Here is a 14,675-nt window from a genome sequence, read left to right as displayed (position 1 = left end):
TCCCCCCCCCTCTAAAATCTAGGTCATGAATAATTCTACCTTATATTTTGGTTTGCTGAAGTAGATGATTCATCAAATATAGAGAAAAACATAGCAGGATCTGGCGGGGGGAGGAACACTGCATCTATAAGGAAAAAAACAAGAGCTTTTCTTATATCAACACCTTTTTCCACAACTGTGTATCAAATACCCAGTATCCAGTACTAACAGGACTAACAGTATTAATAGGAGGGGAGCCAACTCCTGAAAGGGTAGATAGTAGCAGGACAAGGGGAAACAGTTTTAAGCTGAAGGAGGAAGATTTAGATTGGATGTCAGGAGGAAGTTCTTCACAGAGAAAGTGGTGAGGTGCTGGAACAGCTGCCCAGAGAGGTAGTGGATGCTCCATCCCTGGAGGCATTCAAGGCCAGGCTGGATGGGGCCCTGGCAGCCTGGTCTGGTATTAAATGCAGAGGTTGGTGGCCCTGAAAGTGGCAGGGGGTTGGAGCTTCGTGATCCTTGAGGTCCCTTCCAACCCTGGCCATTCTATGATTCTACAAAACGCAACTCAAAAGGTTTAAGACAATCTTAAAAATACTAGTCCCAGCAAGAGCTTATGAAGCTGATATTTAAATAAACTTTAATAAAAGGTTTGGATTTGTCGTGTTGAAGAACTCCCCTTTTACCACCGTTCCAGCCAGCTTGTTTTTTTGTTTGTTTTTGTTTTTTGTTTTTGTTTTTTTTTTCTAGAATATGCTTAATTTTTACCTTTTTTTCCAAGGTTGGCTTTATCTCTCCGATCTTCCTGTTCATCCTCAGAGTCAGAAAATACACTTCCTCCTTCCAAATCTGGGCACGAATCAAGAGACTTGACTTCTGTCAATAGCAACAGGAGTCAATTCCAGTCAAAAGTAAATTTTTCAGCACTCATCCTTCCCAACAAAATCAAATGCAATTTCTAATTGTTTCCCGCTATGAAACCCGCAGAGGAAATAACTAAAGATAGTATCAATTTTAACATGAGTTTTAAACTCCTGAAGATAAGACTGCATACACAAGTAAGAAGAAAGTTCTTCAGCTATTAAAAGAGAAAAATGCTCTCATGCTTTAAAGTCCTCTGAAATAATGAAAGTTCTCAAGCCCTTAAGTGCTGGGTCTATCGTTGAGATTTGCTTAAAGGCACTAGCCTCTAGCACATTCTTATTTTCATTCTAACTCAAAAAGGCTATTGCTTATTGCTTGCTACAGTTCTGCTATTCACATCAAAGAACCCTTTCTCTTCAACGCAGTCTTCTCATTCTCAGTACATTTAAATCCTTACCCTCAGAACGAGACAGTTTATGTGGCTGAATATCTTCAGAGAGGCAGCATTCACTGTGAACAAGATATATTTTTGTATTTTACACACTCACAAAACACAAGAAAACTTCACAAAAAGAAATCAAAGATGACCTATGCTACTCGTAAAAAATGAAGTTCATTCTCAGACAAACAACCTATTTTCACATAACTTCAGTTCAGATTCCGGTTACAGGTAGACACCTAAGGATACCTCCACTCTTTCTGGGGAAACAGCGTTCTACATTACTTACAGTGAGTTGTACCCAGAAATGCTCACTGCTGGCAAAGAAAATCCTCTACATTACCTTTGCAAGTGAGGCTGTTTCATCCCCAGTTCTGTCACACCGGATAAAGTACGTTCTTGTAGTCCCAAAGGTGCTGAAGGCTTTGTTACCTCTGTTGGCTGTAGAAACAAAACTATATTTTTGATTCTACAATGATGTAATGATAAACCATGCAACAATATTCCAAGAATGCTAGAATAATCCCAGATGGGTTATTAGAGCACTGACAGATTAATAATTATTTTTGGATGCTTTTATTTGCACTTAATTTGCTGGCATAAGAAAGCATCCACTGCTTAGTGGATGAATAGATTTTACTCCTTGCAACCCCATTATTTATTTATTTTTTTTAAGCAGGAGATTTTAGTTATGCTGCAATTGTTAACAAGAACTTCCACAGCTTACATCAAATACAGAATATTCTGCATTTCATCATTTAAAAACGTTTATTCCACAGGTATTAGAAGTGAGAACTGTGTTGGGGAGAGGGAGGGAGACTGTGAGAGGAGATATCTTATTAGCCCAATGGACATAAGCAAGTTAAGGAAAACTTTTAAAGTAATAAACTTTAACTTGCTATTTGCAACTAGAAAAAAATGGTTTTCAAGAACTGCTGCCAACAGAATAACAGCTTGGTGTGGGTAGTGGATTTTTTTGTTTGATTTCATTGAGTTGATAACATACTAGTTTTAGCTCTTGTTGAACAATGCTTACACAGCATCGAGGTCTGTTTCTCATGCTGTCCTGCCAGGGGCAAAGCAAGCTGGGAGAGGACACAGTTGGAACAGCTGATCCAAACTGAAAGCAACATTCATTTCTATTTGATATTGTACTCAACAAGAAAAGCTGGCAGAAGTATGAAGTGTGAATGGGGGAGGGAGAGATGGTTAGAGTTGCAGATCTGACTTCCCAAGTAACTGTTAGACGTGATGAAACTTTGTTTTCCCAGAAACAGCTAGACATCTTCCTGCCAAAGGGAAGCAGTGACTGCATTCCTTATTTATCTATCTAGTTGTCCTCATCTCAACCCGCTCTGCTTAAAAAGCACTGTCTAGGTAGACTACAAGACCTGAAGTCTTTGATTTACAGCCCTATTCTGAAAGCACATTCAGAAACATTTATCTGAATGTTAGTTTGCTAGATGAAACTGAGTGTATGCATACAACAGATTGAAATATCCTTTCACAAACAGGAAAACATACTAACCAAGAAAAAAATACTGCTGCTCTGGTATTTTGAAATAGCAGCTGTTTGTAGAAATGCAGCTAAATAAGGAGGACAATACCTGCTCATGTAATTGTTGCTGTTTGTGGTTTTCTTTCTCCTTTAATTTCTTCTCCAGTTCCTCAATTTTCTTTTGTATTTCTTCCTTTTTCTGTGCTATGGTCTGTATCTCCTCTAAGGAAGAAAAGCTTGTAAGGCACAACATACGTTTCACGTTCAGGCTAAGGCCTGAATCCTTTAAAAAGAAGCTAAACCTCCAGTCTGCTTTTCCCAGTTCCTGGGTTATATGTTAGTTACGTTACCTTCAGTATACTTCAGACTAGTTAAATAATTATTCCAGAAGAAAAAAAAACAGCTGCAATAATAGATACTGTTATACAGTGACAAGAAATAAGTACAATTTTATGATTTCATCTCAGAAAGATGAAGTCATTCCATTTTGAAGCATACCTTCAGCTTTCTGTTTTGCTTTCTTTCTGTAGACTTCAGCTCGAATCTCTTCAAAAGAGAATTCTTCCACTCCAGCATAACCTTTGTCTTTACAATACATCACTACCTCTTTCTTCTCCTGGTTATCCTGATGGTGATTCTGCACCCGCTGTAGAGGATCCTCTTCCTTCTCAGGCTTGCGAGCACTTAAAACATGGTTTACGCTGGGCTCAATCTTGCAGGGAGTCCTGAAGAGAAACAAAACAAAACGAGCAATTATTGCTTGGTTTATACATGCTTCACTGAAACACAGCAGAGACAGTACAGGTGAGAAAATAGCTGGTTTCAGAATCTAGCTGCACAAATCTAAAGACGTTCTTTTGAAAGACAAATGAGAAAAGTGGAATGATAGCACATAAAAAGGAACATAAGTCAGAGTGGTGTGAGAAAGGAAAAAAGAACTGTTGTTAAGGCCCACTCAAGAGCAAATGAAATTCTCACGTTACTCTGAATCACTGTGCACTCTGGATTGATGCTTTTACTTTAGCTCCATCAATTCATGTGACCACATATACAAGTCCCTAATCACCCTGCTAAACAGTTTACCTGATAAAAAAAATATATTATATATATTTTATATACACACACACACATTCAAAGAAACAGCAGGACTTGAAAGGTCTTGAGTTTGATTGAGCTTAGCATTTTAGATTAAAATAAAATACTTAAGGAAAAAATAAGCAGCAAATTCTAAATGAGAATATTCTGCATACCAAATGACAGGGAAAAAAAATTTCCTTGTTACAAAAATTACAGAGTTTGTGCAGTGAAAGGGGCCAATAATATTCACTTCCTTATACTGTCAGTTCTTTCAGGAAGTGCTACCTGCTAGTTTTCGGGTGAGGAATCAACTTGTACAAACTTGCAGGTAATAATCCAGATGTCTCCTGCAATTATCTGTTCTTCAGTAAATGGTGATAAGAGCAACTGATCTAAAAAAACATGTCTGGAAATACTTCCTTTAAAAAAAAAAAAAAAAAAAAAAAAGTATTTTATATCTATATTTTGTACATATACATATGCTACCTTCTGTAAATTAGTATTTACCTAAGAGAGACCAGTATGTCAAGAAATCTAATTCTCTCTCCTGGAAGCCAGCAATGCCACCAAAATAGTCTTATTGGTTGGAAAATATTCTGTTCAAGCTTTCTTAAATTATGGTATGCCCTTAAGTTACGGTATGCCCTTGGTCAAAGCTACTCTGCAGCCCACACGCAAAAACCACAGCAAAGATCTATGCTGTTAGACACCTTTCGACATTCTTAGATTTTATGTACTTCAAAACCAAGGAAGCAGTACATAACATCAAACATTCTTTTCTACTTGCCTCTCTCTAGAGAACAAAATATGCTTTTATGGCCATCATTAGGCAGCAGAAGAAAGGTAAGCAGCTTTGCAAAATAAAGCATTTTCCTATTCTGAAACAAAACATAGCAACACCATCTCCTGGGACTGACCAGCATTTCAGTGAACACTGTGTGAGCAAGAAGGTAATTTCAGGCAAAACAGCATACTCCTCCACAACCTAAGCAACAATGTTGTCATGGAAACTTTGATAGCTGGTTTCAGAATAAAACTCCACATAGCCGGAGTATAGAGTCCCCTAAACAGCGGAAAGTGGCAATAATAAGCCTGTGTCAATTTGAAGCTGCTTTCACTGAGAAGAGCATCCTGAGACAGGTAACTGTGATATTCTGGCAGTGCACTGAATTAAACTAACACACTCTTTAGCATGTATAAATGTATATTGGCTCCTACATAATGAACAGTCAAATATTTCTCATGTCCTGATGCACCTTTCACTGAAGCCTTTGCCATCAAGCTGAAATATTAAGGGCTTCTAGGTTGAAACCTTAATTCCCTTAGAGCTAGAAGCTGGATTATTTGGCAAAGAATCAGAATAGCACAAAGCAGCTTTGATAGCAATTCTCATTTCAAACTGAACACTCACATGACTTGCAGCTGAGCTGACTCTTCCACGTATGGGGTGAAACTGGGCACTGGACAGGGCACTTCTACACGAGAAATTGAGCTGCTGCGAGGACGCTGAGAAAGGAGAAGTAGGTGTTAGCAGCCTAAAGATTCAATTTCAGACTTTGCTTTCTCTTAACAACGGAATCCCCCTTTTTCCCAGTATTTGACTCATTTGTCATCTTACAAACTGTTTAACCTTCTCCAAGATGCACATTTACAACATAACCACTCTTCTAATACATGAACAGTTACAGATTCAGCCAGTTGGGTACTTGCATAAAAAAAAAAACAAACAAGACACACCACTCCTGCACATCCTTATAAAGAGCTAGGCTCTGTTACTCCACGAGTGCCGGTTGAAGAAAGTATTCATTTGCTCCTTGTTTGTTTTCCAGAAGTGCCATCAACTTTATTTTTCAACCAAAGCTGTCTCAATCATAACATTCTCTCCCTTCTGCTGCCCACTAAGAACTTCCAGATTTCTCAGTTTTCTTCTGAGGCCATTCCTACACCACAGAAATCCCTTAACTACCATTAGAGCCTATTATTGAAAGAGAATACAGATGACATCGAGTCCCATAACATTCTACTCACATACATCTGCCTACCTGAAATATTCCTAGGTCCTCAGACAGAAAGTGTTACATTGTAGGGATATTTCAAATTGGCTTCTCTTTCCCACACAGTTTACTTATCCATTCTGACTCTGTTAGAAACCTCTTTCCTAGGTGCAGCTTTTAATACCTCAAAGCAGTCACCAAAGATTATTCTTTCATTGTAATACAAGACAAAATGAACAACATTTCATTGAAGAGGATTTAAACAATCAATAAATCATAGGGGTAGAAGAGTCCCCTAGAGATCCTCCAGACCAACTCCCTTTGTAAGGAAGTTTCCTCCAGTACATTACACAGGAAAGCATCCAGGCGGGGTTTTGAGTATCTCCAGAGGTGGTCTATCACACCCAAAGTAAAAAGGTTTCCTCACGTTTGTACAGAACTTCCTATGTTCCACTTTGTGCTCATTGCCCCTTGATCTGCCACTGGGCAACACTGAGAAGAGCTTGGGCTCATCCACTTGATTCCTGTCCTTTAGATATTTACAACCATTGATAAGATCCATTTGAGACTTCTCCAGGCTAAGCAGCCCAACTACAGTTACAAGTCTCCAGCTTGACTCTGCACTGCCTGTCACAACCTCTGAGCTATACAAGTTTGCCAGTTCTCAATCTACCTCTCCTCCCACTCTTTTGTCCCACGCTTCTTAAGCTTACCTATGAGAATATTGTGTCAAAAACCTTGCCAAAGTCAATGTACTTATTAATATCTGCTGCTCTCTCCTCATCAACCCAGCTGGTTATGACATCATAGAAGGCTACCAGACCGGTCAAACATGATTTCCCCTTGATGGATTCCACGTCGAGTGCTCCTGATAACCATCTTCTCTTCCAATTGCTTGGAGATGACAACCAGAACAAGTTGCTCCATTAACTTCCCAGGGATGGAGGTGAAGCTGACTGGTCAGTAGCTGCCAGAATCCTCCTCCTCGCAATTTTTGAAGGATGAAGTAGACATTGACCGCCCCTCAGTCAATCTTCAGGTACCTCTCCCATTCTCCATGACCTTTCAAAGATGTCAGATGCTTGGCAATCATTTCTGCATTCAGGGTCCATGGATTTGCGAGCACTGAGTTTGCCAAGACAATCTCTGACCTCCTTGACCAAGGGGAAGTCTTCCTTTCCCCAGATTCTTATCCCAAGGGTCTGGGATTCCCAAGGTTAGTTATTAGCAGTAGAGACTGCAGCAAAGGTGTTCAGTAACTTCACCTTTTCAGTGTACTCCATTACCAGGGCACCCATCTCATTCAGCAGCAGACCCACATTTCCCCTGGTCTTCCTTTTGCTACTGATATACTTAAGGAAGCCTTTCTTCTTGTCCTTGACCTCCCTCACCAGATTTAATTTCAGATGAGTCTTAGCCTTCCTTCTTGCCTCCCTGCATGCCCTGACAACACTGTCTACTCAGCTAGTTCCAGCTCAGTTAAACTATGAAAGTGAGAACAGAGAAAACTCTAAAGACTCTAGAAGCATTCGGGGGATCAGAATAAACATAAAGCAGCCTGAAACAAGGCAAATGATAAAATAAATTTTACGTTAATAAGTCTTCTTCCTCATTTTTCTCAGCTAAATTAAACCCATGATTTACCATAAATTTCTCAATTTACTTAGTAAAATTGTTTTATCTGACAGCAATTCTTCCTGGAGTTGCCATGGATTTCATCCCTTTTGCTTCTTTCTCTAATTTTTGTTCCTAAGCTTCATTCTTAAGCACTTCTGTGCTGATAAGCCTTACGCACATATTTTATCATCTGATAACTTCCATTCTTCCTGTCTAATCTACAGATATCAGGAGCACGCTGGAAGTTATCTATGGACCTACGAAACAGAATTTGATTTCATAGGATTAACTTCTTTCAGATAGCACTGTGGACAATTTCTCAAGAAGAATAAACACCTGTCACAGCACCTTTTTATGTCTTGTTATGCATCAGTTTAAACCATTGGAACAAACATTCCTTCTGTCATTCCTTTTTTCATCTCCTGACAAATCTCTGTACTGTCTGGATAAATATTCAATTGCTACAATTCAATTCCTTTGATGTTCAATCTTCCATTTTCATCACTAGCACTCTAAAACAGACTTGCAGAGTGCTGTACATGTATCACTTTCAGAAGCTGGGCAATGAGTTCTTTCTTTGGTTTGTATTTGGGTTGTATTGTATGATGTGAATTTAATTCTTGCTCCTTTCCGTACAGAAGGAACTTAAGCTCAGCTTTTCCCTTTTTCTTACAGCGTTTTCCTGTCCTTCAAAAAAATTTGGCAGGCCTACTCTGCCAACTTTTCCGGTAATTTGACTTAGGAAAACTTTAGTTTTCAAAACCTGTTCTAGCAAGATCAGCTTGTTAAGCTTGATTACAGGGGCCAGAGAGTCTTCAGGAAGAAATTAGAAAGTTCTACAGCTGCCTGTAGAAATAAATCCCAGTGAAGTGTGAAAGAACCCAAACTTTGTCTCAGGGATTGGATAAAGACATTGGCTTACATACATCTTCCTCTTTTTGCATCTCCTTACCCTCCCAGAGTTCCAAGGTCCCGCACTGATTTCATTCTCCTTGGCCCTTGGAGCTGGAGGTTCTGTCCAATGCTGTGGAGTAAGCACAGGAATCTCAGGTCCAGAAGCTGAAGCGGAATTTTCATCAAACACAGCAAAGCCCAGATTATTTGAAAGCTGCTGAGGAGTCTGGAAACTTCTGTTTTGGTTCGTGGCTGTAAGTGGAAAGATTTATGCAAATTAGCCTTTAACCTATCACACTTGGTGCAAATTCTTCAACAAAAGGGTGTAAGTTTTCCAACAATACATTGCTTCAGCAACTGAACATACCTTTAAGTGCATCTCCTACACGACTAATTGGAGCTCTCACTTTTTTCTTGCCCCTGCCTTTTAGATCTGCCAGCGTGCTTCTCTGAGGTTCTTCAGTTCCCAGAAGACCCATATCTTCTTCATCAACAGCTTCCTCAAGCCCCAGAAGTGTTTGCCGAGAAACACGAGTCTGAAACTGCCTGAGAATATCAGAGAAATCAATAAAAATTTCGCTGTACAGGTATCCACTAAGACATGCAAAACTACTTCAAGCTCTTCTCTTCAGCTGGAAGCTTACCTGTGATGAGACTGGAGTTTATCCAAAGGCTCCGCCCTGCGATTAAGGCCTTCCTGGAAGATCATATCTGCTTTCTTAAAACTTCCTCGAGCCTCAAGTTCTTCTGCCCATGTAATATAAAGTTGTGCCAATGTTGTACCAATTTCCTGACTATGCAGATAACTGTACAGATCCAAGGGCTCATTACAGCAATTTCCCTGAAATAACCCAAGTATTTCAAAGGGTGTCAATGTCTGCTTTTTGACACCTCTGCAACGTTGCTTTTATTTCAATACAAGACTTGCAGCAGCAGTTAAGTCAAGACATACTATTGTATCATGTCACAGTGCACAGAAAGAAAGAAAGCAAGTCACCAGGAGAAAACAAATGAGGAACACCTCTGACAATACCTGTGAACGTCAGTATTACTTACCCCTTAATTTTAGCTTACATATTCCAAGTATTGAATTTAAGTGTTTTTTTCCTATATTTCTATCACTGAAATATGTCATTTTGGCATTCCTGAGAATAGTTACTTTACTAGAAGTACAATATACATATATTAGCAGTCTAGGAACTAGGTGAAGAAGGGAGACAAGTCCCTTTAAGAAGGCAAGAACAGCAATTAAAAATATATCAATGAAGAAACAATGCAAGACCAGAGCACACAGGTTTTTCTTAAGACTTAGATGTGGATACAATGCAGTTACAAGTTAAAATGACTGGCAGGACAGATACAACACCTAAAAGATATCTTTAAATCCCAGAATATGTACAGAATCAAGCTTTACTCACTCAAACCAGCTTGTTTGCAAAACAAAACAAAAAATTTTACAGAGTATATCACCATACAAACAGAATGACCTTGAGAAACATCTGAAGATACCACTGAAAGTTTGAAATAGAATTCCAGAACAAGCATTAAATTTGCAGAGACAACTCCTAATATTGCACTAGTTGCACTTTTACTTGCAAGGTTAAAGAAAATAGTTATGTAAATGACAAATAAGAAAAATCAACACTCGAGATTTTCTCAAAACACTCACAAATTTGAGCCAGAGACTTAGATAGCGGGGATCTTGGTAGTATCTCTGCTGCTTGTTGAGAGCTTTCACTGCCCTTTCCAATACTGCAGAGAGATTGCACTCCTTTCCACCCTGGGGGAAGGTTTGCTCGGTCCACTTGATGTACCTAGGGATGGAACATATTCATAGGAATTCTGTTTGGAGTAAGATGCGTGGCTTCTGTTAAAATACACAACGAGAGCTAAAGTAAAGCTTAGGAATAGTATTGAAACAGATACTGCAGGTTATAACATATTTTAAAACAATTTTCTCTTTTAGCAAGTTTATTATTATATTACAATAATATTTTCCTAAGCTTTTATAAGGGTGTCTAACATTTCAGTAGCATAGCTCTAATCATTCCATTATTTCTTTGAAAACAGAAGGAAGCTTACCTGTCCCAGACATCCAGTGGATCATCTCCGGAATAAAATCTGATTTCTGATTCAAATTCCCTAGGAAAGAAATATACATATTAACTATATGACAGGTGTGTGTAACTATTAATGCTTTCTATTCTGTAAACAGTGATCATTCCTCTCATTCACATCATTTTATCAGTCTGTAATAAAAAAAACTAAAATACCATACATTTCAACTTATTATATTTAGACAGAGTCACCCAAATTGTTCAGCTCAGTCAAATTCTGGCACAGTACACACACATCTATGCAGTCTCCTCACAGAGTCAACTTGGATTCCTCAGGGAACATGTATTACAAGATGAGACTACAAATATAACTGAATAGGTTACAAGATACCCCCTTTGAGTGATATAATCACGTATAACTACAGAATGCATAATGCATAAGAACTGTAACCAAACCCAAAGTGACTTTGCCCACTTAAGAGTCTCTGCAAGCTATGGAGGGCACAGATCTCTATATGCTGTCACAGTAGTAGGAAACATTTATCTCCTGAGAAATCATAGAATGGCTTCAGTTGGAAGGGACCTTAAAGATCATGAAGTTTTAACCGCCCTATTGCCAGCAGGTTTGCCAATCACTAAATCAGATCAGGTGCCCAGGGCCCCATCCAACTTAGCCTTTCCAGGGACAGGGCATCCACAGGCTCTCTGGGCAGCCTGTGCCAGCACCTCACCGCACTCTCAGTGTGAAATTTCCCCCCAACATCTACCTAAATCTTCTCTCTTAGTTTAAAACCATTCCCCATTGTCCTATCATCATCTATCCTGGTGAAAAACTGCCCACCCTTCCGTTTATAAGCTCCCTACAAGCACTGGAAGGCCACAACCAAGACTCCTCACAGCCTTCTCCAGCCTGAACAAGCCTAACTCCCTCAGCCTGCGGTTTTAAACTGAGAGAGGGGAAGTTTAGATATTAGGAGGAAGTTTTCACTGAAAGTGTGGTGACACACTGGAACAGGTTGCCCAAGGAGGCTGTGGATGCCCCTTCCCTGGAGGCATTCAAGCCCAGTTTGGATGTGGCTCTGGGCAGCCTGGTCTGCTGGTTGGTGACCCTGCACATAGCGGGGGGTTGAAACTACATGATCACTGTGGCCCTTCTCAGCCCAGGCCATTCTATAATTCTATGATTCATAGGAGAGGTGCTCCAGCACTCTGAGCATCTTCGTGGCCTCTGCTGGACTCATTCTATAAGGCACACACCTTCCTTGTGCTGGGGGCCCACTGCTTCAATTGATTATTGCACAAAGGAAGAAACAAACAAAGACTCCTTCTTATGAGCATTAAGTATTCTTCATATTGATCACATTTAAAAGCACAAAAGAACCTCTCTAAAGTCTGATGTTTAAACCATCCATTGCTATCCTAAAAACAGTCACCTATGCAGTGCAGCACCCACAGCAACACCCTCAGCGTAATGAAGGCTATAAATTCAGTTCATTTCTCAAGCACCAGGGAGGTTAGTACAGGTAGACAAGGCACAGAAAAGCTACTGAGAATGCAGGGAAATAAGGTGGAAAAGCTAAAGTAGGGCTTACTGTTTTCTGATCTGAGCAGCAGTGCGTCTGGAGGCGTCCTGCTGAGCCAGGGCCTCCTGCAGCGTGGTCATGACCCGGCCCTGCCGCAGCGGCTGCACGTTCTCCTTGCTCAGCTCCCACTCATCGTCGCCGTCCTGTGACATCTTCAAGCTCTGCGTGATTACAGAAAGCGGTAAAACGTTAACGTGACAGGACACCTAACCTGAAATCGCATAAATCCGGCTTTCGTTACTCAACTCCCGCACCCGAGCGCCTCTGTCCCGGCTCTGAAGCAACGGCGCGAACCCGCGTCACAACGGCAGCATCGCTGCAGCCCCGGAGAAATTCAAACCACTAACAGCCGCCAGCCTCTCTCTCATTGGCCGCCTGGCTCACCGCGCGCTGTCTGATTGGCCGACGCCCCGAGCCCGCTCTGCGGCGCCATGGGAGCTGCAGTGTTATTGCTCTCTGCTCAGCTCTGCTGCTGAGGCTTTGCTGAAAGACTGCCCGTTTCTTCAGTTTTGACAGGAAACCTGAAAATAATTGCATTGTTTTTTTCTGATGGCATCCTCTAGACGTACAGCTAGCCACTAGATCCATCTTGTTGTCACAGAAAATCTCACTTTTTGAGTACTCTTGGCAATGCAACGTTTCAGCTCCCCACAACAGTTTCAATCTGTTCTTGTGACACAAACCAGAAGGAATGAGGGCTAAATGCTTGCCTCTCTGAGGTGAAAACTGAGATTGTAGTAAAATCCAGCAGCTTCAGGGAACAAAGTCCTGTGTGTCCAGGCTTGTTCCTTTCTTTGTTTTATATCTGAAATATGAGGCAACTATAAGAATTGTTGGAAAGGACCTGTAAGGATCAAGACCTATCACCATCACCCTGGCTCCACAGGAGACCACCCAATTTTACATACTTATCCTACAATAAAGTATAAAATGCGTGCATGAAGATATATAAACTCAAGCCCATCACCAAGCAAAACATGATATCTTAAGTTACATCTATTCCACTTATCACACAAGTGTTTATCTGAACTTCCACAACGCCAAGATGAGAATCAGAACTGGAATCTCTGCCATCCATCACAGCAACCTCTCCGTGCCATATTTAACCTCAGTGAGGTGCTCTGTGCTATTGTGAGAGCTTTGTTAGACTGCAACTACTTGATGTTTGAGGCTTCCAAGACTTTCATCTTAAGGGGCTTCAGGAAGGACCCATGTTGAATAACCTGTTTCCAAGTTTGAGAACAGAGTATGTTATCGAAGTTGTTTGAAGATGGAAAGGTACGGTTTGAAAAATCCCTCAGATGAAGATAAAATTGGTGGATCTTTTCTGAAGGAATAAGAAGCTCCTTCAGAGCGAAAGAGCTGAAGATGCAACATCTCCAAGGCAAATCCTGTGAAAACAGGTCTTCAGTATTTGACTGTTATCTTATATGCAAAGAGAGCAGGTCATCAGATATCTTGAATACCTTCCACACTAAACCCAGCATTGCATGTGCACTCTAATTAGTCATGTATCAAAGTTATTTTGCTTGCTTTCAGATATCCCAAAGAAAGCTTGATGAAATCTGTGATGGTACTCAGTTCTAAACAGACAGAATGAAAATGAAATGGGTACTTCTTACTTGCACTTTTCTCCAGCAGAGGGTACTCAGAACTCAGAAGTGTCTCATCTCCCTATGCCATTTCTGCAACACCTCCTTTCAGCTGTAATCTCAAACCCAGCTTTACCACTGTAACACTGAAACAGATATTTTCCCTTTGGAGATTTGTTGACAACTCTCACTACATGTTTTTTACCATGTGTCAATGGTTTGCGGGCTGGTTCGGCCCGGTTCCGTGACGAGCAGGGCGGAGGGATCCGCGGATCCGTGCCTCTGGAAAAGGGAAACAGGGGACCCCAAAATTATTAAAAATAGCGGCAACAATCTAAGGAGAAACAAACTAATTTACTAAATATAGTATCGGAATGCAAGATAACACACTATAATACAATATAATCAGAATTGAAGCTAATACATCAAATATAATGAGAGAGAGAATGTCTGAAAGGTGGATAGGCCTCACCACAACGCTGAGGTGAGATGCGCAGTCCAGTTGAGCAGCAGGGAGACGGGAGCAGCGCCCACGACGAAGGGCAGGCGAAAAAGAGCATCAGGTAACCTTGCCAGGAGTTCTATCTCCTCTCCCTGACCGCGAAGTCCCCTGGGGAATGTAGTTCTTCTTCTCTTCTGGGCAGGTACCCAGGACTTGAGCATTAACAGTTAAACTCCCAGTGCCCCACATGATGTTATGATGTGGAATACCGAAAACCAAAAAATCACAAAACCATGACACCATGCAAGCCAGGGTTATACAGGAGCTAGAGAAAATTCCTTAGTCGTTCACCTTGGATCACAAAGTGATTCTCTAGGACATTGCATCTTATAGCACAACGCATTTTCAAAGATCTTAGAAGTGGAAAAGTTTTAGAAGACAAAAAAGAACTTATATGAGCTATATTCATAGAATCACAGAAAGGCCTGGGTTGAAGAGGACCACAACGATCATTTAGTTTCAACCCCCCTGCTGTGTGCAGGGTCACCAACCAGCAGACCAGGCTGCCCAGAGCCACATCCAGCCTGGCCTTGAATGCCTGCAGGGATGGGGCATCCACAGCCTCCTTGGGCAACCTGT

The 14,675-nt window shown here is 40.8% G+C and overlaps 1 protein-coding gene across 2 annotated transcripts in view; it reads right to left on the bottom strand.

The window, feature by feature from the left end:
* BUB1B (BUB1 mitotic checkpoint serine/threonine kinase B) overlaps positions 1–12,336 on the bottom strand; it is a 23,767-nt gene extending 11,431 nt beyond the window's left edge. Inside the window, exons 1-14 of one of the 2 annotated variants that reach the window (XM_042836807.1) lie at positions 12,257–12,336; positions 12,012–12,163; positions 10,445–10,504; positions 10,032–10,176; positions 9,007–9,203; positions 8,730–8,908; positions 8,421–8,614; positions 5,269–5,363; positions 3,279–3,505; positions 2,890–3,002; positions 1,626–1,723; positions 1,301–1,353; positions 748–855; positions 40–124 (exon numbers count right to left, since the gene is read on the bottom strand). In XM_042836807.1, coding sequence (XP_042692741.1) covers positions 40–124; positions 748–855; positions 1,301–1,353; positions 1,626–1,723; positions 2,890–3,002; positions 3,279–3,505; positions 5,269–5,363; positions 8,421–8,614; positions 8,730–8,908; positions 9,007–9,203; positions 10,032–10,176; positions 10,445–10,504; positions 12,012–12,154 — 1,697 coding nt within the window. In that variant the 5' untranslated portion in view covers positions 12,155–12,163; positions 12,257–12,336. Of the gene's footprint in view, positions 1–39; positions 125–747; positions 856–1,300; positions 1,354–1,625; positions 1,724–2,889; positions 3,003–3,278; positions 3,506–5,268; positions 5,364–8,420; positions 8,615–8,729; positions 8,909–9,006; positions 9,204–10,031; positions 10,177–10,444; positions 10,505–12,011; positions 12,164–12,248 lie in introns of both variants that reach the window. The other variant, XM_042836808.1, reaches the window with a different exon arrangement.
* Between the last annotated feature and the right edge of the window lie 2,339 nt (positions 12,337–14,675).

This window comes from Centrocercus urophasianus, unplaced genomic scaffold, assembly GCF_019232065.1.
Source record: "Centrocercus urophasianus isolate 14NV4802_14NV808 unplaced genomic scaffold, USGS_Curo_1.0 seq_63, whole genome shotgun sequence".
Classification (NCBI taxonomy): Eukaryota; Metazoa; Chordata; class Aves; order Galliformes; family Phasianidae; genus Centrocercus; species Centrocercus urophasianus.
This window is presented reverse-complemented; position numbering and strand designations above follow the sequence as displayed.